This window comes from Vidua macroura, chromosome 6 (assembly GCF_024509145.1).
Source record: "Vidua macroura isolate BioBank_ID:100142 chromosome 6, ASM2450914v1, whole genome shotgun sequence".
In the NCBI taxonomy this organism is placed as follows: Eukaryota; Metazoa; Chordata; class Aves; order Passeriformes; family Viduidae; genus Vidua; species Vidua macroura.
Window position 1 is genome coordinate 35418695 of NC_071576.1, and position 26137 is coordinate 35444831.

General features: G+C 41.1%; 1 protein-coding gene across 4 annotated transcripts in view; it reads left to right on the forward strand.

The window, feature by feature from the left end:
- Positions 1-26137, forward strand: part of RGS6 (regulator of G protein signaling 6) — a 258147-nt gene that overhangs the window by 176381 nt on the left and 55629 nt on the right. For all 4 annotated transcript variants that reach the window (XM_053980328.1, XM_053980330.1, XM_053980329.1 and 1 more), the window contains 8 exons: positions 11616-11666; positions 13061-13167; positions 15442-15493; positions 17911-17975; positions 20937-21013; positions 23917-23998; positions 24515-24589; positions 25937-26035. In XM_053980328.1, the coding sequence (XP_053836303.1) occupies positions 11616-11666; positions 13061-13167; positions 15442-15493; positions 17911-17975; positions 20937-21013; positions 23917-23998; positions 24515-24589; positions 25937-26035 (608 nt within the window). The remainder of the gene's footprint in view (positions 1-11615; positions 11667-13060; positions 13168-15441; positions 15494-17910; positions 17976-20936; positions 21014-23916; positions 23999-24514; positions 24590-25936; positions 26036-26137) is intronic.

Below are 26137 nucleotides of genomic sequence, written 5' to 3' on the forward strand. Positions count from 1 at the left end.
TATAAAAGACAAGGTCTACAGCGCAGTAAAATGCTCTGTCGTGCAAATATTTCCATGTGTACCTGACTTTGTTCTGGGAGCAGGCCAGTGAGCTGGCTGTGCTGGGAGAGGCGACTGCTTGCCAGCTCTCCCAGGCCAGTGCTACAGTGATCCGAGTGCTGGGTCTGCTTTGTTGTCATCTTTCTCGGGGACTTGATGCAAGATGATGATGACTGTTGAGGGAAAAAAAGGACATTGCACATCTGAATGTGTTCCTCCTGAGCACGTGGTCCTGGGGTGAAAGTGAAAAATCAGCAGAAGATAAGCAAGGTATTCCCCTGCTCTGCCTTTGCATGCCTGTTTTCAGATACAACCTGATGGTGTGACCTGTTGGATTTTACCGTTTCAGTGCAATTCTGTGCTTGATTTCCTGGAACCATTTTCCTCTCACTTCTCTTCCGTGTGAGTGACTTCAGTGGACACAGCGTTCCCCTCTCTCTGCCGTGCCTCTCTCTCTCGGGGTGTGGAGAGGACAGGACAGTCCCCTCTCCTTTCCGCCCGGAGTCTGTGTTTGCTCTCCTTACCTTCGAAATCGGTCACATCTGAACACGACGAGCGGCACTTAAACGGGTGCGCTCTCCAGCTGGTTTTCCTGAGGCCTCGTCTCCCATTCCGTGGGCAACACCACCACCTCCCGGCCGGCCCCCGCCGCAGCCCGGCCCCGCTGGGGAGGGATGCGGCGTGAGCTGAGCCTCCCTCCTGCCTCGGGGGCGTGCGGCAAGGAGGAGGGAGGATGCACAAAAGGTGAAACGAGGGAAGGAGCGACATGCATTTTAAATGAGAAGGTGGTCTGAAGTGAGAATGATCTGAAAGCATCGGAAGAATGTTTGTAATACCAAGAAAGGTTTGTTTTCCTCGCAATAAGCGTTGATTTGCCATAACGTCCAGGTGGTGCGGTGCGGGCTCTGCGGCCGGTGCCCGGAGCTTTGGAGAGCAGGTTTCCAGCAGCTGTGCTCACAGCTGTGCCCACCCTCGGCACTCCGTCGCCGCCCCGCGCGCTCCCCGCTGTCGCCGTGGGACTCGGGCGCGCGGCCGGCGCCGTCCGTGCTCGCGCAGCGCCCCCTGGCGCGGCCCTGCGGCATTGCGGCTCAAACCTGAGCCGGCCGTGGCGACTGCGGGGCGAGCACACGAGCCGAGTGTGGACGCCAGGGAGGTGTATTTGCTTCTACTTTGTTTTTCATTTCAATGTTTTTTTTTTGTTGTTGTTGTTTTTTTTTTTGGTTTTTTTTTTTTTTTTTTTGCTTTATAATACAAGCTGTCGTCTAAGACAGCCTTTACACTGTTCTAGGTTCTACAGTCATCCGTGAAACTACTCTCTGAAAGTATTTTGAGAGTTCTCTCCCAGAACGTCTGATTAATGAAAATACTTACCAAGACCTTACAGAACAAAGTGTTGCTGGCCTAAGAAATAGCGTTAGCTTTATATCGAAAGGATTTTGAGCTTTACTGTTTGGAAACTAAAAGCAGCATGCATGGCTGTTATGTGCAAATCTGCCCAGGCAAACTGCTGAGAAACACTGTAAGGTCTCAGGTTGTTCCTGCCACACTCACCAGGACACGGCTGAATTCAGAGTGCACAGAGCAGCTGATGTGCCCAGGGATGTATTTCTAGAGAGCCAAACCAGACTGGGTTTGTCAAGAGTGTGCGGGGGTGGCAAAACCGTGATGCTCATGAGGTTTCCAGAAAGGAGTGAGTGAAGCTGCTGGGTCTCGGACCAGGGCACTGTTGGGTGGCAGTAGGAAAGCAGCAGCACTGTCAGGTGTGTCCCCCTGCTGGCAGGTGTTGCACCACAAAGCTCTCTAAAACAACAGAGCTGCTCTGATCAAGGCTGATCCAGGCTTTATGAAGGCTGCGCTTTGTGCTTGGGTAGCAACCAAACGCACAGCTGTGCCCATCCTGCTTTCAGAACCTGTTGCTATCAGAAGTCATTGCTGCTTTGGAGCAGCCCATCAACTTTTCCAACTCCAAAGCCATGCTTACATCGAAAAGAGTTAAATATAATGTTGGTCTTCAAATTCTTGATGAGAAAGAAAAAAAAGAAGGAAAATATTTTGCTAGATTCTCTCTATCATAGAATGAAAACAAAAATGCTTTCTAAAATTTGTAGACAGATAAGATAGATGGTGTTTTGACATTAGATTCAATTATTTAAACTGAATGGTAGTTCTTTAGTGCAGCTTTCAATTGTTCAAAATGCTTCTTACTTTCAGATGTTATTTGGTAAAATAAACTTGAAGGGTATACCAGACAGGAAATGTAATTTTAAATATAGATTTTAAAGAAATTATTGTAATGTTTACTGCTTGTGTTATGCACATCCTTGTGAAATCAATGAAATATAAGAAAGAACAAATAATTTACCTATTTTGAACTTGTTAATTATGGCCAACAGATTTTTGCTTGTTGGTTGTTTCACTGTCATCATTAAATTGTTCTGCACATTTAAAATTCCCACTGTTACACATCTCTGCCCAAATTTGAAATGCTGGAACATGCTGTTGCCAGCAAAATCAACTGCACCTTGCCAGTAGAAGTTCCTTTTAACACATGGCTTAAGGAGCCCTGTTTAAAATAAGGCCTCTAGTGTTAGTGCCAATATTGTCTCTTTGTTTTGCATGGCACTAAGTAAATTGTCAGCAATTGCTATAGAGTTGTAATTCATTTGGCTTTACCCTTGACTACAAGAAATTACATGTGCTACCTTAATCCTGCTGCAGAATTGTCCTTGATTGACTGCTGCACCAGTACAGAGCTCCAGTGAGGCCAGCTGCACTCAGGGCAGCCAGTGTTATATGTGATTGAAAGACCTAGCAGCAAAAGGGGTGGGAACACTGTACAATACTGATTATTTTATTTTAAGAACAATGAACTCTTGGAGGGAAGAGAATTACAGACATTGGCTCATTTAATTTTCCAGGTAATGTGACTGTTACTGCATCACTGCAAACGCTGTGTGTGGTTCTCAACCTTTCCTAAAGAACATGAGGAGGGAAAAAGTAGCAATGTGTCAGGAGGAAGTTGCTTTCTTTGATAATTTTATGAAGGTAAATATCCTTCTCTGTAATAGAGATCATAGATGATGATGTTGGTGCAGTTAACACAGAAGTGTGTGATCCTGGGAGAGATCTGTTGTGGCCAGGGCTCTGTAGGAGATTTAAAAATTGGCTTTTGCCAACAGAATTACTGCAGAAATTCATAGGAATCTGGCATAGGTGAGTACTGCAGTTCCAGATCTCTTAGTAAATAAGTGTTGTGCCAAAATCGTTAAAATGCTGCAGCTTTCAGAGCACTTTGCTGTCTTGCACCACTTGGTGACATTTACAGCTTTGAAAGGAAACTGTTGTAACACTGGTGAGGGAAAGGAGGACCTTGATGTTCTGCCTTTGAAATTCAGTTTGTGAATGAGGACATGGTGTGAAGTGACCTGATAGTCGCATGCTGAAATACACCAGTCGCCTTCTACATTTTATCAATTTTCTTGTTTCCTGGAGAAGGAAATTAGCTATTAAAACTATTAATATATGATTGAAATGACAGAAACATTGCCTTTGATTTAAAGGCTGTGCACATGAATTGAAGTAAAAATGTTTCATCCCTAACAAGGTCTGACACAGGAATCTTCAAAAGCCTCGATTCCAGCAGTGCTCAGAGTTGCTTCCTTTGCTGTTTTGTTGCCAAATCATTTTGACAACGTGAGGAACAGCGCCTAAACACTACTATATGGCAGAGAGCCAAATTGCTAAGCTGTATGAGCCACTTCAGTAGTCTGATTAATGCAAAGGCAGAGCACCCTGAAAAGCAGCTGGAAATTTATGATCAATTGTAGGTATGCAGGTGCATCTCAACACATCCACAGTTCTTAGTGATTTGTAAAAGGTGGTAATTTCAGATGCTACTACAAAATGCTGTTACTAGTGCTGCTGGGAGGCTGGGAGTGCAAGGTACCACTTTCCTGCCTCTTGTACACCTCTGTAAGGGCTCTCGAGGTGTTATAGGATGTATGGGTTTGAATGACACTAAGTCTGGAACTGCTAATTCTTTTTGTCTTGCAATTTCCTCCCATACTTGTAGTAACAGCAATTTGATATGAGTTGTATTTGAGTAGAGAATAAGATTTGGGTACAGGTCACATGGTATATCTAATTTAGGCCAAATTCTAGCCAAGCAAAGCAACAGCAGTGGGGATTGCCCTGGGGTTATGGTATATCCTGGGTTCTGGAGGGTGTGTGCATTCGGGTTTGCCAGTGTGTTTGTTGATGCCAGGCCTGTCTTTAGGTAGCACAGCCATGATGGCAGCTCAGGTTTTCCAAGTCAGGTTTAGTCAGGTTTAGGGCTGTTTAGCACGAGTAGATCAGTGTGACTGCCCTGTGCTAAGGCCACGGCTTGGCATCCCTCAGTGTGAGCAAAGGCCGGCGAGGCTCAAAGGTGCTGAGTGTCAGGTGTGAGGGCTGGGCTGACGTGACACAGCTCTGTTGAAGCGCAGTGAGAACAACAGTGAGGCTGTTGTAACACCAGACCCTTTCTGAGCTGGGCAGGTCAACTGGAAAAAGACCTTTTGCTGGTATCACTTTTTTTCCAGTTGAGGACCTGGTTTAAGCTGCCCTGGCAGACCTCTTTCACTGGGATGAACTGTGAAGCCATTAAGAGGTTTGCTAAGTCAACCTTTCTGGCACCACTGTAGAGCAATCACTTTAAATCCAGGGCTCTCAGTGAATGGCATCCTTCTGCTCCTCAGCATGGCTGCTTGCTTCTAGGTTTTGGTGATGGGAGGGTATTGCAATGTCCTCAGGCATGTCTACTGCTACTTTCTCACATGACTTGTAAAGCTACCTGAGCTACTTTTAGATGGGCAGCCTTGGAAGGAAAGAAGTCTGGCTGTGGTATCGCTGAGCTCTAAAGATCTAATTTATCTTTGTTACCTGGGTAAAATAGCCCACACAGAGCTCTGCACCATCATGTCATTTATTGATTCCTGCCTAGTGAAAATCTTCCTCTGCAGGTCTGCATTGTGGAGGGAGTGTGTACTTTGGTAGCCTGACCAATATGATGAGAAGGCAAAAGTCCCTCTGAATAGCAGGTTAGAGGAAGGAGGTATTAACAGGGCTGAAAGTACACAGGAATTTGGATTTTGCAATTCTAAATCTCCATCTTTCAAATTTTGTATTCTACCTTCCCACCAAGCCTCATTCTTACTTCACATCAAGTATTATGTTTTAAATATTTTTATTACAAGAAAAATAAATTGTAAATTCAAGATCTCAAGTTTACAATGAACAAAAAGACTCCTTAGAAACTTTGGCTGCTTTATCAAAAAGGGGTAACACTCCTGCTGCTAATGGTTGTTAATAATTCACAAGCAAGATTTAAAGTGAGTATAGCATAAAGGAAAACTGAAATTGCTAGAAGCTCTGAGCTGTTGTAGCTTTGATGATGCTCCTTAAGCTGTTGTAGCTTTGATGATGCTCCTTGCTGACACTGAGTGGTGCAATTACCACATGCTGATGAAGGAAAGCTGCAATTACTACATTTTCTGAGTCAACTGAGACTCAGATAGAGCGGAGATATTTTTTTTAGTTGGCATTGTTATTTATTTATATACTCACTGTAGGTAAATTTTATAAAGCATTTCCTCAATATTTGTGACAGAATACTAGAGAGATATCTAGGTGTTCCTCTTTTTTTCCCCTACCATAAAAATTGTTGCTTTGTGTTAAATCCCTACTGTGAGTGGTAGTCTGTACTTCCAATTTAGCTGAAATCACTGTGGGGAGCTCTGTGTAAGAAGAATTGTAGCACAGAGTGCTAAAGGCCTTGAGAAATTTTGTAAGAAATCGTTTTGCCCTTTATCATGGGGGATGTTAATTTGTTTATTTTTGCAAGCCCAGTGGTAAAAGTGGGGATAATTAACCTTTTTGTCCTAGATTTACCAAGGACTCAGAACTGGTTGGGGAAGGACCCAAAACATTATTTTCATTTGGCAGCATAAAAAGCAGCAACTGTCTGCTCGTACACCTGTGTATGTATTTTTATGTCATTTCAACTGCTTGTGATTATTTTTCTCTTGCTTTTCATATAGAAATATTTAAAGATTGCTCTGAGTTCAGGAGCAAATTGTTTGGAAAATTTGGTGCTAAAATGGGTTCATCTGTTTACAGGAATGAAGTGACAGGAAGGGGGACATATTCTTACCATTTCAGTAAAAGACTGTCTAGACTGTGAGTTTGGAGGTGATTGACATTAGAGGCCAGGAACGTGGTTTGTTTGCCCATGGACTGTGTAGATAAGGTCTAGGGAGGAGCTGAAAAGTTCACATTTTTCATGGAAAAAAAACCAACAACAACAAAAAAACCAAAACAAAACAAAACAAAAACCCAAAAAAACCCAAACAAACAAACAAAAAAAAAAAACCCTATCCCAACCAGACTGAAAACCTCCCCCTGCCATGTAAAAGTACTTAATGTTTTTTTTTGGTTTTTTTAAACCATCAAAATATGTTCAGACAATATTAGAGTTACAGTAATACTGAAAAAAAAAAAGGACAGGAAATAACCAAGCAATCTTCTGTATCCTTCTATATACAGGTATGTATAACACATTCTCTCATGTTATGATCAGGTGGTGTTTTTAAATGTTTTTAAGACCTCTCTTGCTTCAGTGATAGTATCTGTCAGTGCAGTGTGAGGCTGTGAATGATCTGAGGTCCAGGATAACCTACCCCATCAGCTGATGGCATCCAGTGGTCATGTCTCAGCTTAATAAGTCCTATGAGACAGGACAAACTTTAGTCCTTGGTCACTGTGCCACACCTGGCCACACAAGGTGTCTCATGTCAAATCCCTGTAGAGCTCCACTTGTCAGTGCTTGTCAGCTCTGCCATCTTGGGACACAGCAAAAAAAGCAAAAAAGCAGTTGTCTTTCCAGGCCTAAAAGGAAAAATAAAGATGCGTGCATTGCTGAGGTTTCAGAAATACTCCTGTATTTTTTATGTGTATATATATATACATGTGTGTGTACAGGTGTAGGCCTTGTCAGGGACATGTTTAATCTGTTGGGTGACAAGCAGAGCTCAGTGGCCCTGGCTCCTTTGCTCAGAACCAGAGGTACAGGCTCCACTCCAGGCAGCAGATCTTTAGAAATATTTGGAGCACGGTGTGTTGTCCTGTCTGCCTTTGCCATTTCAGCATGTGAAAGATGGGCAAATCTTTCTTTCTATGTTTTCTGGAAGAGGTAGAACAACATAGGTTGAGTGGATAAGGTACCAAATACAAGGATGATGACTCACCTCACCAAGTGCATCTTGCCAATGGCCTCACACCTTGTGAGTTTTTTAAATTAATCTTTCAATGTCTTACCACTCATTTGTCATGTTGACAGGCAATGGCCAGCAGAGAACACTAGCTACTATTATGGAGTCACTGAGGCTGAAGAGAAAATGTAGAAAAAAGCAATAAATATAAAACTGCTGGTCTGTCTCTAAACATGTAGCTGGATAAATGGTCACTGTGAATATGTTTGCATGTAGAAATTGAGCTATTCTGTTGTTGTTAAGCAACTTCAGCTTCAAAGAAGAGCCTAAGGCAAAAAGATATGTTTCATTATAGATGAGGAGGAAATAGGTGCTCAGAGGATGTTGGATATTCTTGAAATGAGCATTCTGACTCAGAGGAAATGTAGATGTATAGAGAGGAGCACAGAGAAGATGGAAGATATTCCTCTACCTGGATTCAGTAACACTTTCTATTATGAAAACATGCCCAACTATTTGTTTTCAGAAGATTTCAAATGCCCTGTTAGGGTACAGTGGAAACATGTCAGAGTCAAGGTTTGTCCTTGGGTGTCTTCTGAAAGAGCTTGTGAAATGTGAGAAAATACCTTTCTGGGAAGATGAGTTACATGAGGACCATCTACCCAGCTTAATCTAAAGGAGAGGTGAAGATGATGTTTTCTGGAAAACTTACAGATGGAAGTAGCTGTGTCTTGGTCTGGCAGACCACAGTGTTGTAAAGGAATCGCTCAAATCTTCACTGTGTCTTAGAAGGATAAATCTAAATTTTCTTATTTGAAGAAGGGCATAAGTAGACTTTCTAGGTGGGCAAAAGTAGTGATAGAAACAGTCACAAGCAAATGCAAAGCCAATGTGTAAGGGTAACCCAAAAAAATTGAAGGTGTTATGGACGATGACAGTAAAGAGTTTTCATTATGACTGAATATTAATTAGTGACATGGCTATTAACGATGACAGTAATTAACAGAGGAAGGAAAGACTTGTCATTGTCCAAAGGGTGAGTAATCAGTCTTGGCAGGTGATAAATAATGGTTCAGCAAGCTCAGCAGAAAGATAATCTGTCTGCCTCAGGACAACTGGAGAACAGCTAAAACATCTTCCAGGCTCTTGGCAGCATTCGGGAATGACTTCATGTTTTTAACAGAGACAAATTAAAATTCCTGATCTCAAGGTCTGCTTATATTCTGGAATGGCTGATCACAGGAGTTCTGTTTGAGTCAGTGCCTTCAGTTTACTTACCCCTTTAAACCTTTCCTGCCCATTTAAACCTTTCTTATGAGGGATGAGAAAAACTGGGGAACCAGCATTCAGCATCACTTGAATTTTTCATTGTTGCTTGATAGAAACTGAATAGATTCCTCAGAAGTGTCCTAGAGCTGGGGACATGATCATTCTTTGTTAAAATGGAGTGGGACTTAGTCCTAAATCAGGAACTAAGTGTTCCTGTACATCTGGAAAGGGATCGTGTAGAAAGCACTTCAACTCCTGTGAGCAAAGCAATGCAATGCTGTAGATGATTGCCAGGTATCAGCTCTCACATCACTTGGGAATACAATGCCTAAGAGATCACTGCAAGCCTGTAACCAGGGACCAAAATCAGGAGAAACTGGATTTTTTTGTTTGGGGAATGAACTGAAAAACCAAGAAAGATTCTGGTTCCACTTGAACCAAGACAGCATTTTGTGAGGTTTTGTTTCTAACAATACAGAAGCACTGCAGTTTGACTCCTCTTGAATTAGCTTTCTAACCATAGATGTTGTACTCTGTCTTCAAAATAATTTTTTTTGTAAAAGGTAAAAGGGAACACCCGTGTTTATAAAATACAATATTTCATTAACAAACTTGTCAAAACAACATGGCTCTGAACATATTCCCCATATGTTATTCAGCTAGCAGTGTTCACTAGATGCCTTTTCATTTAGCATAACTTATACATATTTTTCTGAATAAATTTATTGTTCAAGAAAATGACATGACCTCAGAATGCATCTGGCAAGATAGTTTCAGTAGAGAAAAGAAAGTGCTGGCACCATTGCCAGAGGCATTGGTTTGCTGTTCTGCAGGGTGCTGGCTGCAGTTTTGGTGAGCTCAGTGCAAAGAAGTTGATTTAAATCTTAGAAGTTGATGAATGATATAGTATAGAGAGAGACCACCTTAAGAGGACATAGGAAGAGTTGGGTTGGTTTAATGAGATGGAGGCGGGGAGACAATGTGTCAGCCCTCCATAGAAACACTCAGGAGAAACTGTCAAGGAAGAAGAATCATTATTTTCCTTCAATCCTAATACAGTTATAAAATGCATATAAATTGCACATTAACAAACTTAGGTTGTGAAGTTACAGGAAGAGTTCAATCTATAAAAAAATTAAATTCTGGAATAACTTTCCAGATAGGGTAGTGGCAACTGGAAATGCTCCTAGGTGAAGTTGGGATGTGTGGAGAATGACTGTACCACTGAGAATACAAGATTGTGAGATTGGTCCTTTAGTATCTGGTTTGCCTTCGAGGCAGGTTGAGACAATGCCCAGCTGCTGCTTGTTGATCACATCTGTTTGCCCAGTATATAAGTGAAATCAGATGCTTCCCTCATCTTCAGGAGCCCTGCTGATTCCCTGCAGGGGCCAGGTCTGTTGTTTCATCTGCCTTGGGTGGGGGATGAGGTAGGTCAGGTCCATATTGCTGCCTGCTGCTGAAGTGTGACTGAAGAGGGTTTATTGGTGCTCTTTGTAGTGTTCTGGGTCAACTTCCATTGCCAGGGGAGTGGGAGCTGCTGTCCCCTTCTGTGTGGGGTAAAACTCGTGTTTCTAATGGGCATTTCACCTGTATGGGAGAGTCAGACCTGCAGATAATTGCAGGGACCTGGGGCACTAGCAGTGCCTGTTACCTCTCTCTGTAGCACATTGTGACTCCTGGCCTTTATTATATTTAAGGTTTGCCAAGGGCATGGGGATGCTTTGAGCCTGTGGGAAGCAAAATGTTATTCTGGAACAAACATGGTGGTTATGCTGCTCCTTGAAGTCCCATCCATGTCTGAGCTCAGAAGTGCTCCACACAAATAACATCCTCTGGGACTTGTTGTGTAAGCCTCAGCCAGATTGGATGGGGCTTTGAGCAGCCTGGTCTAGTGGATGGCATCCCTGCGCATTGCAGGGGAGTTGGAACTGGATATATTTAGGTGCCTTCTAACCCAAGCCAATCTATGATTCTGTGAAGAGTACTGGACCTATTATCCTACTGTATGTGAATGCACATATTTCTCTGGAAATTGACTGTATGCTGAGAAGGGCTTGGTGTTATGTCTGCATCCAGGCATGGCATTGTTAGGTTGTGATGAATGCTGTTGTAACTTAGTATGGGCTTGCCATATTGCATCCAAGTGTCTTTGCAATTGCCTTTCACTTTGGAGAACTCCAGTTAGCTGACTTGTACACACCATTATGTTTAATTTTAAGCTTAACTTTCTGAGTATGTGATTTAACTAAATTTTGCTGTCCTGTCACAATGTATTTTGGTAACAGGCCATTCTACTGAATAGTGACAAGTTTTCCCCTTCTGTGATCTCCATGCAAGCAACAGAGGTTGTATACATGCAAAGAATCAATCCTAGAGAATTTGATGTTCTTTATACGATTGCAACAACTTTCATTGTACTGGATGGGCCCTGAAAGCTTAATGAACTTCCTGATGGATCTTAAAGGTTCACTGTTTCCAGCCACCATTAAGTTTGTGTGATCACCACCAGTGACCACTCACAGGGGCTGTGGTTACAGGCTCTCTGAATACCACATCCTTCTCTAAGACATTGCTTGTCTTTGACACAAGTAAGGCTCTCCTGTCTGTTTTTGACTGTATTGAACTGTATGAACTATTTCAGTTCTATACATGTACATGTTACAGGTGTGAGGTGCCAGTAAATGCTTCTTCATCTCCTTGCTAACCAGTGTCTGCAGAAACTTATCTCTGTATGCTGAGGTGAGAAGAAATTGGGAGAGAACAGTTACAGGGAAACATTAGACTAATATCTGACTAATATCTGACTTTGGGTATATCAAGTCTCCTATTGCACAGAAAGCCCCATGGGACTTAGTACCTGTCAGTAACCATGTAGCTGCAGTGCGGCACGAGAAGGAAAAACATTCTGAAACCTCAGTGGAAATAAAAAGCAAAATGGAATAAAGTTCATACCAGTTCTATTGTATCTATCTCAATGTTATCTCTCTCTGGGACACTCAAATCCTGTGGTCTCAGTGTCTAATGCTTTCTTAAATTTTTGTTCATTTGTTTGTTAAGGTTCTGATATTGTGCAGTGGCTTATGAAGAACCTCAGCATTGAGGATGCAGGTAAGGTGACCTCAGCTGGGGAGAAATAGGTGCTCCATCTGTACTGTGTGTGCCATTAGGCAGTAAATACTCTATTGCTGCAGTCTAAAATGTCAGAAAAAGAACATGGTTGACTTAAACATTGGAGGGAAGGAGGAGGAAAAGAGTTAAGAGTCAACATCTTAATTAAGTCTAATGCCGTATACTGCAACAGACTGAAATACCATTGCAGGAATTTTAGCCTGTCTGTGAAACTGCTGCTACCTACGGAAGACTGATTAATTTTAGGTTTTATTCCTAGACTTCAAAAAGGAGTTGGTGGATGTGTGTGGTTAAGCAGGCAAATGCAGTGTCAGGTTTTCATGGTGTGAAGAAAGGTAGCCTCAGCTGACAGGACAGTGTCTGTCATTTTTGGCCAGGGTCATAAACTCTGGTAATGGTTTTTAATTTATCAAAAAAAGCAAATAGATAAATCAGCAGATATATAAATGGATAATCAGCCATAAAGAGTGATCAGTGCATGGGCACAATCCAAATAGTTCACTCTTTGGAGAAACCAAAATCATTTAGGCAAGTGAAGACCTATTGAGAAAAGGGGAAGAAAAGATCTGTGGGTCCAGAAGTTTCTTTTCCTTTTCAGGAAAGGGAAAAAATCCAGACTCTCACCTACCAGTTCTTAAGCTGCCTTACTGTCACCATGTAAAAAATAGAGATAGAGGCAGTGTTAAATCACCCAGCAGGGCATCTCTGTACACACATCCCTTCTCCTGAGTCTTGTCAGGTCCCAAATCTGAATTTCAGCTGCAGACAACAGCTTTATTATCTATCTGGACATGCACAAGGAGATGATTTTTCAACTTTGTGAAAGATGATGCAGCTTTTGGCAGCTGGCATTGCTTGAAAATCTGCACAGGTGGGCCTCTGCATTGGGGAAGGTTGCCTGGGCAGCACTAGGATATGTAGCTCCCCTTTGCAACATTTTCTCTAACAAAGTGCGAGGATGTGTCTTTATGAAAAAATATCCTCCTAATGAACTGGTGTTGCAGGTGCTTGTTGGATTTGGTAGAAGCAAGTGAGGTTCACTGATGAAATAGATTTCTTATCAGCTGTCACTTGTGGTGGATAATGTACTTTGAAACTAATTTCATACTCTAGGACTGAACTGGTGTGTGTATTTTATAAACAAAAAAATGAACAGGTTAAACATTTGAGCAGTGTTTCATCTGTATTGTAAGGCTGGTTTCTGCACTCCTGCTTTACAGGGTTTGGTTGGAAGTAGTAGGGATGTGGTGTGGGTACAGAGAGGCATGTGGGCACCAGATTTCATATGAGTCATCATCAGAGCTGCAACTGAAAGCAGAGAAATGCGGTGCATGTCTTGTTGACACATCCCTGCTGTTTTTTCTCTTTCACAGGGGAAGCAATACACTTGGGAAGTCTTATTGCTGCACAGGGTTACGTCTTCCCCATCTCAGACCATGTCCTTACCCTTAAGGATGACGGGACATTCTATCGTTTTCAGGTTGGTGAGCACCCTGACTCCCTTGTGGCCCCTTCTTCTGTCCCTGCAGTAATACTGCTGAAATCACCCACTCTTTACACCTAAGCAGCCATTAGATCTATGTAGCCAGGGACTGAGGACTACCTTCATACAGGCCCTAGGAAATTATGAAGTCCCTTCAAAAAAATTTCCTTTAGAATCCCAAATCACTCTCATCTACCTTCTGACTTAGTTTTTTACATAAATGAATGGCTATGTCTTGTGACTATTTTTGATACCTGAATTCACAGCAGTTTTACTCAGGTTTGAACTAAACCAGGAGAAAGAAGATGGCTTTCAGGTCCTAACTGTGATGCAGAATTAAGTAGCCATTCTCCTGTGCAAAATGGACCAGGGCAAACTTAGGAGCTGGACATTCAAGCTTTGGCACAGCAAAAAATTCAAATTTTTGTCATCTCTTGCTTACAAATTGGTGTGGGAGAGGGCAAGCTTAAGACTTCGGCTCTTCTACAAAGGATGTGTAACCTTGGCAATCACCTAAACTGGGACATTTCTATCCCTCAGTATTCCTGTGCCTCCAGATGTGCTGAATTTTTAAGCACCCTGTGCTTGAGTTCCATGCTCTGTCCAAAATCTGCCACTGTCAGCTTACTAGATAACTGAGTGCTTGTGCTGCAACAGCTCCTTCTGAACTGATTGTATAACTTTAGAAGAAGCAGTAAGTCCAAACTTGGAGTCCTACTGGCTCATCCTGCTGGCTGAATTTGTGTTCTTCTGTTACATCGTCTCAGCCTGCTCCCTTATCTTTCCTGTCACCTCTCTTCTGTTCACCCTCCTGTTCCTCCTTTACATTTTTTTACTCTTCTTTAGCTTTTATTTGAAAAGCCAGTTCTGCTCTTTGCATCTGATGTTGCAGCTGCTCATGCCTACTGCTAATTGTGTTATCGCATGTGACCAATGTCACGGTGAAAAAAGAAGCCCAGGAGATCACAGATGTCCTCTTATCTCACCCCACCTTCTGGTTGCAAGGCATCATTCAGATTTTTTGTTACAATTCCCTTTCCTTTCTGAAAGTCCTAATCCTCCTGTCTTGTAAGACAAAACAGAAGCAGGGGTAATACTGGTTACCCATTTAGCTTTATTTTTCTCTGTTTTGAAAGAATGGCGCTCTAAGAACTTGTCCTGTGCAGTTTTCAGGAGCTACATTTCATTATAACTTAATTTCTTTTTATTGTTTTAAGCTTGTGTAAACCACATCATCAAACCAACTGCTTATTGACTTTTCTTTCCCTTGTCTTTTCTTACAATTTTTGCATATTCTTTGCCTGTTTTCATTTCCTCCAACATACTTCCTTAGCTTTTTTTCTGCAAAAATAACCTGATAGAATTAAGCTTCATTTCCATTACTCTCATCTTGATACTTTCTACCTCAACATCAGTCCCTCCTTTAACAGTAGCTCTTTCTCTTCTGAAATTCATAAGATACCTATCATTGAGGAGCATTAAACCCTGTATTGTTTGAATCCTCCATGTTTTCTCACTGTACTTTGGTGGAAGGACGTTAACTCTGTGTGGTAATGTCCTATGCCCATCTGTAGCATTACATCAGTAGAGCAATATGTAATCAGTAAAGCATCAGTGTTCTGTAATTTGTGTGATCACCAGTATGTCATTTTTCATTCATGTTCAAACTGAAATACAGTCACATATAGTTATAGCTTGTCGTTAATTGCAGACCTGGATAGAAAACAAAAGCACTAAGTTTAGCAGGACTTCTGCTTTCAGAAAGACTCTAAACAGCTGAGTTTTGACCTCTGCCATCTGTTACAACTAAAAAGGAAATTGTTTTGGAGTCTGCCAACCGCATTGGTAGCTGCTCCAGAAAAGCAAGGGGTATGTAGCATAGAGATAAGACCAGAAGGTTTCTCATGTGCTTAAAAAATATATATATATTCAGGTTGCCTGTGAATTCCTGGGGAAGGAGGAGGTTCTGGGGATAGTCGATAAGATGTCCACATTCAGATGAGGCGGCAAAGGTGTCTGAAATTTCATCTGGACACTGGACATCCTCCACAAGAGGTGCTTGCATTGCAGCATCTCTGTTTACCTGCAGTGAGGACTATTAAAGGTTTTTACATCATCCTTACTTTTACTGTAATCTGTAGCAGTGTTTCCCCTGAGGGCAGAAGCTGGGTGGTAGATTTTGTGATTCTTCTTTTTGAACTTGTAATATTTTTCTGCATCTGAATTGGTTTTCATCTCTTAAATTACAAAAATGTATATGTTTTTTCTTAGGCACCATACTTTTGGCCTTCCAACTGCTGGGAACCAGAAAACACAGATTATGGTGAGAGTATGATTGTTTCATTATAGAAAGTTAGTTTGTGATGTAAACAGTTGTCCTTAAAATAATTACTGTTGGCCACATTCACCCTTCACATGCAGAGTTTCTTGTCAGACAGCAGCATCAGAGGCAGATCTGTGCCCATCTCAAATGCACAAACTGAAACCCTGGGGTGTCTCAAGCCCCTGGAGTTGTAGCCATTGAGCTTGGTGGGGCCAGGATTTTGCCATCCATTGCCCTCATTCTCCCATAGCCCTGTTCATTTCAGCAGGATTTGTGGCAAGCAGAATACTGGTTCTTGGGAATCTTAAATAATACCAATATTGGTTTTGTGGGAGGCTATCCTCTGATCTGTTACTGAGTCTGTTACGTGGATCAATAAAATTTATTTCATCTGGGCACTTACCTCACTGATCAATAAACCGGTACATAACTAACAGCAGCCCAAAGCTAAAAGTTCTCTGATACATGACATCAGACTTATTGTCCCATTTTTTTAAGATTACCAGATGATATGGTAAAAGAGAAGACTGAGCATAGTTTATGAGTTAATAAAGTGCAACATGGTGTTTTAAACATGTGAGTGCCTGCAGACAAGGATAATACATAAAGAAAATATGTCAGTGTTGTTATCTTTAGCTGTCTGCATGCAATATTGCTGTCTCTTCCAGAACTGCACTGCTTTCACAGTTAAATGATAAAATTAATTGTTGCATCCTGGTGTGGCTTTGGAAGAGGAAGTGTATCTATGTGTGCAGTCATAAAACAGGAGCTGCTGGAAGTCCTTTATCTCATAATCTAAGATTGGTTTAGAACTCCTCCCTGAATAATCAGTTTGGGTTTTTTTCTTTCCTGTGCAATAATTACTCATCATTATGGATTCTGGAAATCATTTGCTGGGGTGAAGAAGTAGCCTGCAATAGTGTGTGTCATGTGATAGTTCATTTGCAGTCCTCATCTGCAGATGAGCTAGACTTACATGTTTATCCCAGTGAGGGAATGATTAAGGAGAAAACATTATGCTGTTTTGTATCTGCAAAAAAAATGTCCAGATTTTACAGTCACCCTATATTACTGTGTGGACTGTGCCTCATATGTATTCTTTAAATACCAGAAAAATAATGTGAAGAAGGAGGTTCTGTTTTTTTCCTGCAGTATCAGATAAATAATTGGTTTTGGCAGTCAGATTATTGTGCTGCAGTGGCATTGAGTGGAACTGTACACCCCAAAATAAAGCCCTCTATGAGCTGACCCACAGCTGGACAAGCTTCAGCTGCATTAGCTGAGTCCTGTAGTGACAGATTTTCATCTGTCCCAGAAACCTCTAGCATATGCTTATAATCAGACTTTGCCTATGAGGCCTGTACAGATGGAGTCTTCCCAGGAATTAATCCCAAACTAGCAGTAGACCCAAATAAAACTGAAATCCCAGGAGCACTTCATACTTTTTTTTATTTGCATGTGTCCACTTACAGGAGAGGAACTAACTTGCTAATGGCAGTTCACTGCCTTGCATGAAAAAACACTGTGAGAAAACTGACTCACTTCATTTGGTGTCATAAATGCCTTACAGAGAAAACTGCCCTTGAGATGTAAATACAAATGAACTGGTTAGCTCTAGTTACAATGCATAAGACTGGCTCATTATATGAATGTTAAAATTACAGAAACAGCATAGAATAGAATTACTTGAGTAGCACTGGGCACTGTTAAGTTCAGACCTGACTGTATACCCAGAGTGTGCTGTGGACCTTGTGTTTCAGCCTTTAATGGAAATGAGGTAAGCTTAGCAGATCCAGGTGGGGCTTTCCCAAAAGACAGCCTGCGTCTGTTTTGGTGGTGTGCGCTGGGCTCATCTTGACCCTCAGAATTCCAAACCACATCAGTTTCAGCAGCTTCTGCCTATAGCAAAATGTGACAAGGCTTCTCTTAACCATTTGGAATGTGTAAGAATAAGAGGATGGAGCATATTAAAAAATGCTCAGATCATGCTTTTAAGATCTGCCCCATATTTCTGTTTTCACTTCAATATCCTGATTTATTTTTATTTTTTCTTAGCAGAAAAGAAATGCAGGGATGGTCACTTTGGCATGCATATTCCCAAACTGCTTAGGGAACAGGTTGGTTATGCTATATCTTTTACCAGACCCAGAAGCAATTGTGCCTTTTGTGGACATCTTGTTAGGTCCTGGCATCTGCTCTCAGCACTTTTAAATGAGATGTCCCAGATGTTCAGGGCCTCTGAGATCAGTCATAAGCAATGTCAGCTGGGTGTCCAGCCCTCTCATTCCTTGTCTCATATTGCTGTCTGATGAAAACAAACTGTATATGGACTACTTTTTTTTTTTTTTTTTTTTTTTTTTAAGATCTAGTACTGATAATCTGTCTGTAATTGTTTTCCATTCTGTTTCTCCCTTTAGCCATCTATCTTTGCAAACGGACCATGCAGAACAAAGCTAGGCTGGAGCTGGCGGATTATGAAGCCGTAGGTACACTGCTGCTAGAGTTTAAAGCTGGGGGATGCAGTGATAGCTTTGCTTGCCAACTGAATGATGCCATTTTGTGCTTTGGGGTCAGCCTTTACTGTATCTTTTTCTTAGTTGTCAGAACTATGTGAAGGCTGATATGAAGACAACATCAGGAACAAGACTGATGAATGTCCCTGGCTTTGCAGTGTCCCACGTTAAAGCATCTGCTGTATAATGAGCCCTTCAAAGCTGGGGCAAATTACACAGAAGTTTAGCTTGGTGTCCTGTTTTCAGTTAGGAAATCCTGCTTTATATGGCAGATTTCAGCACAGGAAAATCATGGATTTTTAGGTGTGCCACTAGGCAATTAAATTGTTGATAACACATCTTGTTACAGAAGTTCTCAGATATTAGACTTAGAACATTTTCTAAATGCCATGTGAAAAAAAATATTACTGAATTTTATTTAGAGCATGTTTTCTGATTTGAGTTACTATCAATAAAAATATCTCAAACTTTGGTGCCAGACTGCAGGGTGGAGAGGAGTGGGAAGATGGAGGCAGGAGGGGAAGGCCTGGTGTATTTCTTTGAATACCAGCAGTGTAGCACTCTGAGCAGCTAAACTTTTCTTTCTGTCATATTGACTTTCTTCTGTTTACTTGCTCAACAGTACAATAACAGAATTTTATACGTGGAGTTTTTTGTTAGAGAGTTTGTTTACAAAGTTGGTTCTAATGGACTTCTGTGGTCATGTTTGCTACAATGAAAACATTTATGTTGCATATATTTGCATATTTTTTAGAGTGGGATTTTTTTGTTTTTTCCGAGCAACAAGATTGACGTTTTTCCTTCTTCCTTGCCTTCTACATTTTGGAATATTTATGCACATGGAGAGATATACCATTTGGTCCTTTCAGTGCAGATCATGCAAAAATTTCCACTTATCTAGTCCACCCTGGAAATGCATTCCGACTTCCCAAGAGTTCTAATCTCAAATGGGCACAAAGGAAGGAATATAACAACCTGCATGCACTTACATGTCCTTTTGCTGACTTTTCTCTTCTGCATATTGTTGATTTCATTATTAAAACCATTAAAATTGCTCACATCCAACCAATTAAGTGTAAGTACTCCAAAGATCTACCATAAACCAACAAAAGGCTGTTCAGCGGCGCACATACTCCCACACACATGCAGTCAGGCTTTGGCTAAGTACTTTTGCACATTGTTGCCTACTGAGAGTAGCAATGCTCCAGTGATGGTAAATAATTAGATCTTGGCAGTCTCTCATTTTTCTTGTGAATATTGCATTGCACAATTAGAGGTTACTTCTGCATTCAAACTTTGTTCTCTTAATTAGAGACATTCAGATAAGAATGGCACCAACTCTTCCTAAGCATTATGGGAGCTGAAGCAGATCCAGCAAGGGATGTAAGCTCAGCATAAGTGAGAGAAACAGGTTTGAAGGAGTGAGAAGCAGCACTTCTCATATCTTTGGAGATGCAGCATGAGAATGCTTCTCCATAGATATCAGTAGTGACCTGGAGCTTCAAGAGAGACTCTCTACAAAGCATCTCGGGGGACATTTCATTTTTAGGGTCTGCTTGCAGCATTTACAGACAGTATCCCAGCCCACATTTATACTGATGAGAGCAGGAGTCTTGATGATATGATTAAGCTTGTATAGTTGCATTCAAGTTTTTTCTAATTGGTTAAACATTAGCACAATTCAAATATAGATTCAGTTGGTGATATTTCATTGGCTTCAGCATATTTACTCCAGAAGGCACATATGAACATAATTTAAAATAAAATAAAAATAATGAAAAAATACCCACAAAAATTTGTGTTATAGATAATTGCAAGTTGTTGTTCTTTGTAGCCACAGTTAAGGAAATCATCACAGTTCAGTACAGCTGTAAATAATTTGTTTAACTTTTTTCCTCCATATGTACAGACTGAAACTGTTACATGGACTTGGTGGTAACAGGACCAAGTTTTATGCCTTGTGTTATACAAGAGTTTAAAGTAACTAGTAGGAAGATTTCTTGTTGCATTTTAACACATGTGCCTGAAAAAAGTTTCTTGAAATAAATGTGATAAGTATAAAGAGAACAAGAGTAGAACTACAAGTGTTTGTTTTCAGTGTAAATTTGAAACAGTTAAACCAGCTGTAATGGAGAAAAGCCTCCTGTTGATTGTCTCACAGGCCTCCTCTCTTGGGGAGGGTATGGATATGTAACTTCAGAGTGCAATTTAAGCCTGAAATGCTAGCCATGTTCTGAGTTTAACCTCAAGTTGTGATGAAGCCACATCCACATCCAAATGTCCAGATCACTACACTCTCTAGAATGGGTCTGGACCAGAGCTCTTCAGGTGTAGAGCAAAACTGCATCTGGAGCCATTCTTTGCAGTAACTGTGTTCATTGTTCAGACAAACAAACAATTTCCTTTTGTGACTCATCCTGGTAATCCCCAGCCTTCAGTACTGTGTAGCTGCATAATGCTCTCAGCAGTGACCAGGATGGAGCAAAGCAGGGGATGCTCAGGCTTTGCACCTTCACAAAAGCCTGAAGAGAACAGTGCAGAGGAAGGGAAAGTGAGGATGAGAGGGAAACGTGCAGCTGGCAGCCATCTGCTATCAGAAATGAAAGTCATCAGCTTCACAAAGCTTCTCAGTGTTATCTTTTGGGAACAAGTCCATATTTTTTTCATAGTAGAGCTCAAGCTGTCTTCATCACACTCCATTACTTATCCCTGGCAGGGCCCTTTGGGTTGCAGCCCAAAAAGATGTGTTACAGCCTTGCTTTGACTGCACTATAGTTCACCTGAAACCAACACTGACTTCCATGTCTTTAGTTTCTCGGTTAAAAAAAAAAAAAAAGAATAAAATAAATACCCACCATGCTAAATGTACTCTCAAGCAATTGTTGTAATTACAGAAATTAGTTGTTCTTAATATTTTCATCTTTTGACAGGAAAACTTAGCAAGACTTCAGAGAGCATTTGCAAGAAAATGGGAATTCATCTTCATGCAAGCAGAGGCCCAAGTGAAGTGAGTAATCCTGGAGCACTGAATTGCACCAGTATTTAGAGCTGTGAAGGGAAGGAGATTCTGAACAGATAAAACTTCTTTGTCAAAATCTTTACTGTGACTAAGCTCAGAAGGTGTTGATGAATTTTAATCACTGGCAGACTAGAAACAGTAGAGCGCCAATTCTAAAGGTCTGTGCCAGAAACTGAAAGATGGGTTTAATTATCTGTGCTTGGAAACACTGGTCTGGAGCTCCTAAGCCTGTATTCACCATGGGCCCATTGTGCTTCTACATTTGTGTAGTATTTTTGTTTTTTATGAATGGAAAGAACAGAATTTTATAATCTATCTGTGTTACTCTATGCTTGCAGAGTATTTCTGAGTCTAAAAATACTGTCACTTCCACGTGATTATAAGGGTGGTATTTACAACAGGTATTTCTTCTCACTTTCCCTTGTGAAAGCAGTATGAAGCCTCTTAATGCTTTGAGTGTGTTTTCATTACTGCTCGTAAATGGATATGGTTTAGGGTTTGTGTACTATTGTCTACAAACTAATACCTAAAACTCTGAGTGTCCATTTTGTGCATGTCATTGTCACTTATAAAATGGAAAGGTTGGTGAAGATGACGCATGAGAACACCAGTACCAAACTGGTTCCATTGGAAGGAATTTGCACTTTAAGCATTAGATGCTAAAAAGTTAAGGAATATAATTTCTTGAAGGTGTGTCTTGAGGTATGTGTCTCTATTTTTGATTAACCCTTTGGAGCTTTGATAAATTCTTTGCTTAATAACATTGCAATTATGTACTATTTAAATATATGGCAATTATCTTTTAAACTGCAGGGTAATTAAGGGATTTTTTTCCAACCAGAATAGCAGTGTTCCATTTGGAAGAGAAAATTAGAACTTAGGATAGCAATTGTACTTTCAGTTACTTAAAGGCTATTGCCAAGATGAAAAAAAAAAAGTGTTAAGTCAAAACAAAAGTCTGTATTCTGTCTAAAACATATAATTATCACCTAAGAAAGAAATGTAAATATCAGACTCATTGTGATCACTGTTGGTTATTCATCTTTTCTTCATTCTGTTTTCTTTGAAGCATAAGCATGAACTGGCCACTATCAACTTTTTTTGCTGGCTACTTTCAGCTCCTTGGTTCACAGTTCATGTGATGGTTCAGTCTTCAGGTTTCCAGAAAGGCAAGGATTGGAATTAATGTTGTAATTCACAGTTAACTAAAAGTTTAAATTAACTAGGAAAGGGAGGAAAAAAATCAAAAATACCTGAAAACAATCTTCCTGCTTACCAAGTTTGCTTTGTTTTCCTCAGTTTTGTTTGCGCACAGGATTCCCATTGCTATACCCACATTGCTTCAAAAATTGCAGCCATAGAGCATCTAGCTGCTTTGGATCTTCATAGTTTAAAAAGTGAAATACTGAGTTATCAGTAAGTCTGGAGAGAAGAGCTGACAATCTGGGTTGAGCACAAAGAGTCAGTGAAGAGAATTCCAAGTGAAGCCTCCAAAGAGTCCCTTCACTTTTTGTGTGGTGTAAGATTGCAATAGGCTTCACCTTTCCCTTTGGTCAGGTGTGAAGGACTCACTCAGAAAAGTAGTTTTGGGCTGGGTGTCCTCAGAGCAGTGCAGCAGCTGCTCTGGCTTTGTGTGGGGACAGAGCTCGTGCCAGAGCCTGTTTCTCATCTTACTTCAGGTGTAGAGCAAAGCGGGGAAGGGGGAAATAAGCTAGTGATGCCAAACTGTGGAGAGTTTGATCTTTTTCTGGGGAGGGGTGTTCAGAAACTTCAGTTTTTCTCCCCTGATTCCTATCCTCTTGGTACACTTCTAGCACAGACTTAGCCAAGGGTCACTGCTCCTCAAGAACAAAAACAGATGGGAGAGAACCTGGTGGTCAGAAATCACAGCTGGCCTGGGTTTTTTTTTTTCCTCACTGCTTTGATTTTCCTGGTGGCAGCAATGTGGGAACCCAGCACAGGAACGCTGAGCTTTACTCAGTCCTGCTCTGGATGTGGAGGCTGTTCCTCCTTCTGTGTGCCTCTTCCAGTCCCTGTGCAGGTAGATCTTGCAAGCTGGTGCTGGCTTTGTGCTCATGTGTAAAGCTGGGTGAGGTGCTCGATGTCACTTGCTCACTGCTGCCAAGAATTGCTTTGAACAACCTCTGGTGGCCTTTGGGCTGTGTGCTTTGAGTGAGTTGATTCACTGGCTGCATCAGGGTTGGAATTACAGAGTTCCTGTTGTGCCAGCCCAGTCATGTCTCTCTGGGGTGGGTGCTGGTTTGTAAGGGCCATGCAGCAAGCTCACCTTTGGTCACCTGTGCTGTCACCCCTTGCTCTGCCAGCAATGGGGGCACACAGACAGAGGCACTCTTTGAGTTGAAAGCTCTAAGGAGGAGTGGCACAAGTGCTGCCCATGCTGTTGCTACTGGGAGTGTCTGGGATAGATGCTCCTTTGCAATCTGTGTTCATTCACTGGTGCTGCTGGGGCATTGGGGTGCAATGGGGTCTCCTGATGGGGACTTCAGTTCAGCACCAGCCAGGAGCCTCACCTGAGCAAACAGGTCCTGGTGGGTCTCCTGACACAGACAAAACTACAAACTTTCCCAGCCTGTCAAATCAGAGTAAGGGAAAAGGATACCAGGAAGAATTTTCCTCACCAGATGAAAAACATCTGTTAAATTTTTCCACATTAAAAGGAAAATCTCTTTTGACCTATGTTGGAGTAACAATCACTGTTATTTTGTTCATGGCATGTGCCTCTGCAAGTGCAAGTGTGACATGACTGTACAAAAAAAGTTGATTTCTGATTTTTTTTTGTCTTGGGGTTAAAAACCACAGCTAGGAACTATATCAAAGAAGAAAGCATGACTTGTACATTGACTCATACTCACTTATGTTTTTGTTTTCAGAATCGACAGGAAAAAGGATAAAACAGAAAGAAAGATTTTGGACAGCCAGGAAAGAGCATTCTGGGATGTGCACAGGCCTGTGGTAAAATTATTTTTGAATGAACAGACTTTCCAGGTTTTGACAGGAAAAGTTTTATTACTAGTAATGTTTTATGCACAAAGACATTGTCTTTGCAGTCACCACATGGATTTTCCTCACAGTTCAAAATGCACCAAGTGTCTACAAGATTATTTGAGACATTCTGGACTTGTGTACTTATGGAACTGTTGATTTGGAAATATGAGAAAAAGATGAACTTTGGAAAATTATTTACTGGGCTTATGAAAGAAAAGCAGCTTACTCAGTTTGTCTCAGACTTCCTAGCAAAAGCTCCCCTCTGTTAGCTATTTCCTTTTGGTGCCAAAGTTAGGAGTAAGTGGATTGAATGCTGACATGGCATCCTTGGGTATATATGCAGTCTCTTGTTTAGCAAGAGTAATTTATGGGACACAAACCTCAAGAAAGAATTTTGGACAAGATCTAATTGAATATTTTATAAAGGTAAGGTAGGATGAAGATTCTTAACAGAGGAATAACACAATTACCATCTCTTTGCAGCCAGGCTGTGTGAACACCACAGAAATGGACATTAGAAAGTGTCGCCGTATGAAAAACCCACAAAAAGTGAAAAAGGTCAGTTTGAGTTCCTGGTTTTGGTTTTTGCTTGTTTGGAGTTGGCTTGGTTCACTGTTTTTGTTTTCTTTTAATGTAAATCACACTTGACACCTACTGTATAGGAGACTTACCCAAGAGGAGCAAAAAAAAAAAAAAAAAAAAGTGTTTTGATAGTATGATTTCTGTTTTGTTCTCCTTGGTGGATTTATTATTTCAATTTTACCAGCAAAGTTGTACTGACTTGATAAGTAATGGGTAGAGCTGAGAAGGGCATTAAGGAGCTCCGTGTTCCAAATGTCTGATGGCTCTGCACTCCCATAAAATTAAAAGGAATTGGCAAAAATACCTAGGTCCCTTTTTAAGAAATTATCTGGGCGCAGATAATGAGATGTTTACTTGCCTTAATCATTTCAAAGGCTGGATCATTAGCAACTTGGGTGTCTTTGACTTTCAGCAAGTTTGAGGTCTTCTATGTATATGAAGTTACAGAATCAATTAGATTGAAGAAAACCATTAATATCACTGACTCAAAACCTTAACCTAACCAAGTCCTTCACTAAACCATGTTCCTGTCTTTTAAATAATTTTAAGTATGGCGACTCAACAACTTCCCTGGGCAGCCTTGTTCCAGTGCTTGATAACCATTTCAGAGAGAAATTTTTCCTAGTATTGAAGCCTCTCTTAGCATAGCTTCAGGCTGTTTCTTCATCACTATGTTTTTGGATGGAACACTGGACTCCTGAACTTCCATAAGTAGTTAAACTGCAGCAGAGCTATTCACATGTCTATTAGAAGTTTTACTGAAAAGCAAAAGAAAAATGAAAGGGCAGATGATACTACTTTCAGTGCAGGTGTCTGTCCTGAAAATGAATGGCTACAAGTCAGTCTGCAAGGTTTTTGTTAGAGAAGTTCATGTGAACTTGACACATTGATTTGACCTGGTTAAGCACTTTCTTCAATATGTAGTTTTACATCAAGAAATTAAATCAAGTGAAAGACAGCAGCATAGAATTAGGTTCTAGTATTTTCTTTTACCACTTGTTTCACTCCAGTGACAGCTCCAAGTGTTCATCCCACAAGTGTTAATGCACACAGCCTACAGAGCTCCTAAAATTATCATCTGCATTTAAACATTTAAAACAAACTCTTCTCTTAACATGCCTACAGGCCTTATAAGTGCAGGCATCAGCAAGAAGGGTCTGATCTGTAAATTTTGCTCCGGGATGAATAATTATTTACCTGTGTGGGTATAAACAGTAGGAAATTGCTGACTTGTTACGTTACTGCTTTGCATACTGCACTGTTCCTCATTGCGTAAGAGAAGAACACTGTAATCCCTTTGGTTTGTTCCTTGCTTCCTCACAGTCAGTGTATGGGGTTACAGAGGAGTCTCAGCCCCAAAGCCCTGTACACCTGCCCTCCCAACCGGTGCGCAAAACGACAAAAGAGGATTTCCGGAAGCAGGTAGGTAGGTGGCTGTATGGCAGCTCTTCTGAGAACTGCTACCAGAAAAAAGCCTAGAAAGTTACTAAGATACCAGCAAAACCAATTGTATATTTTACCTGT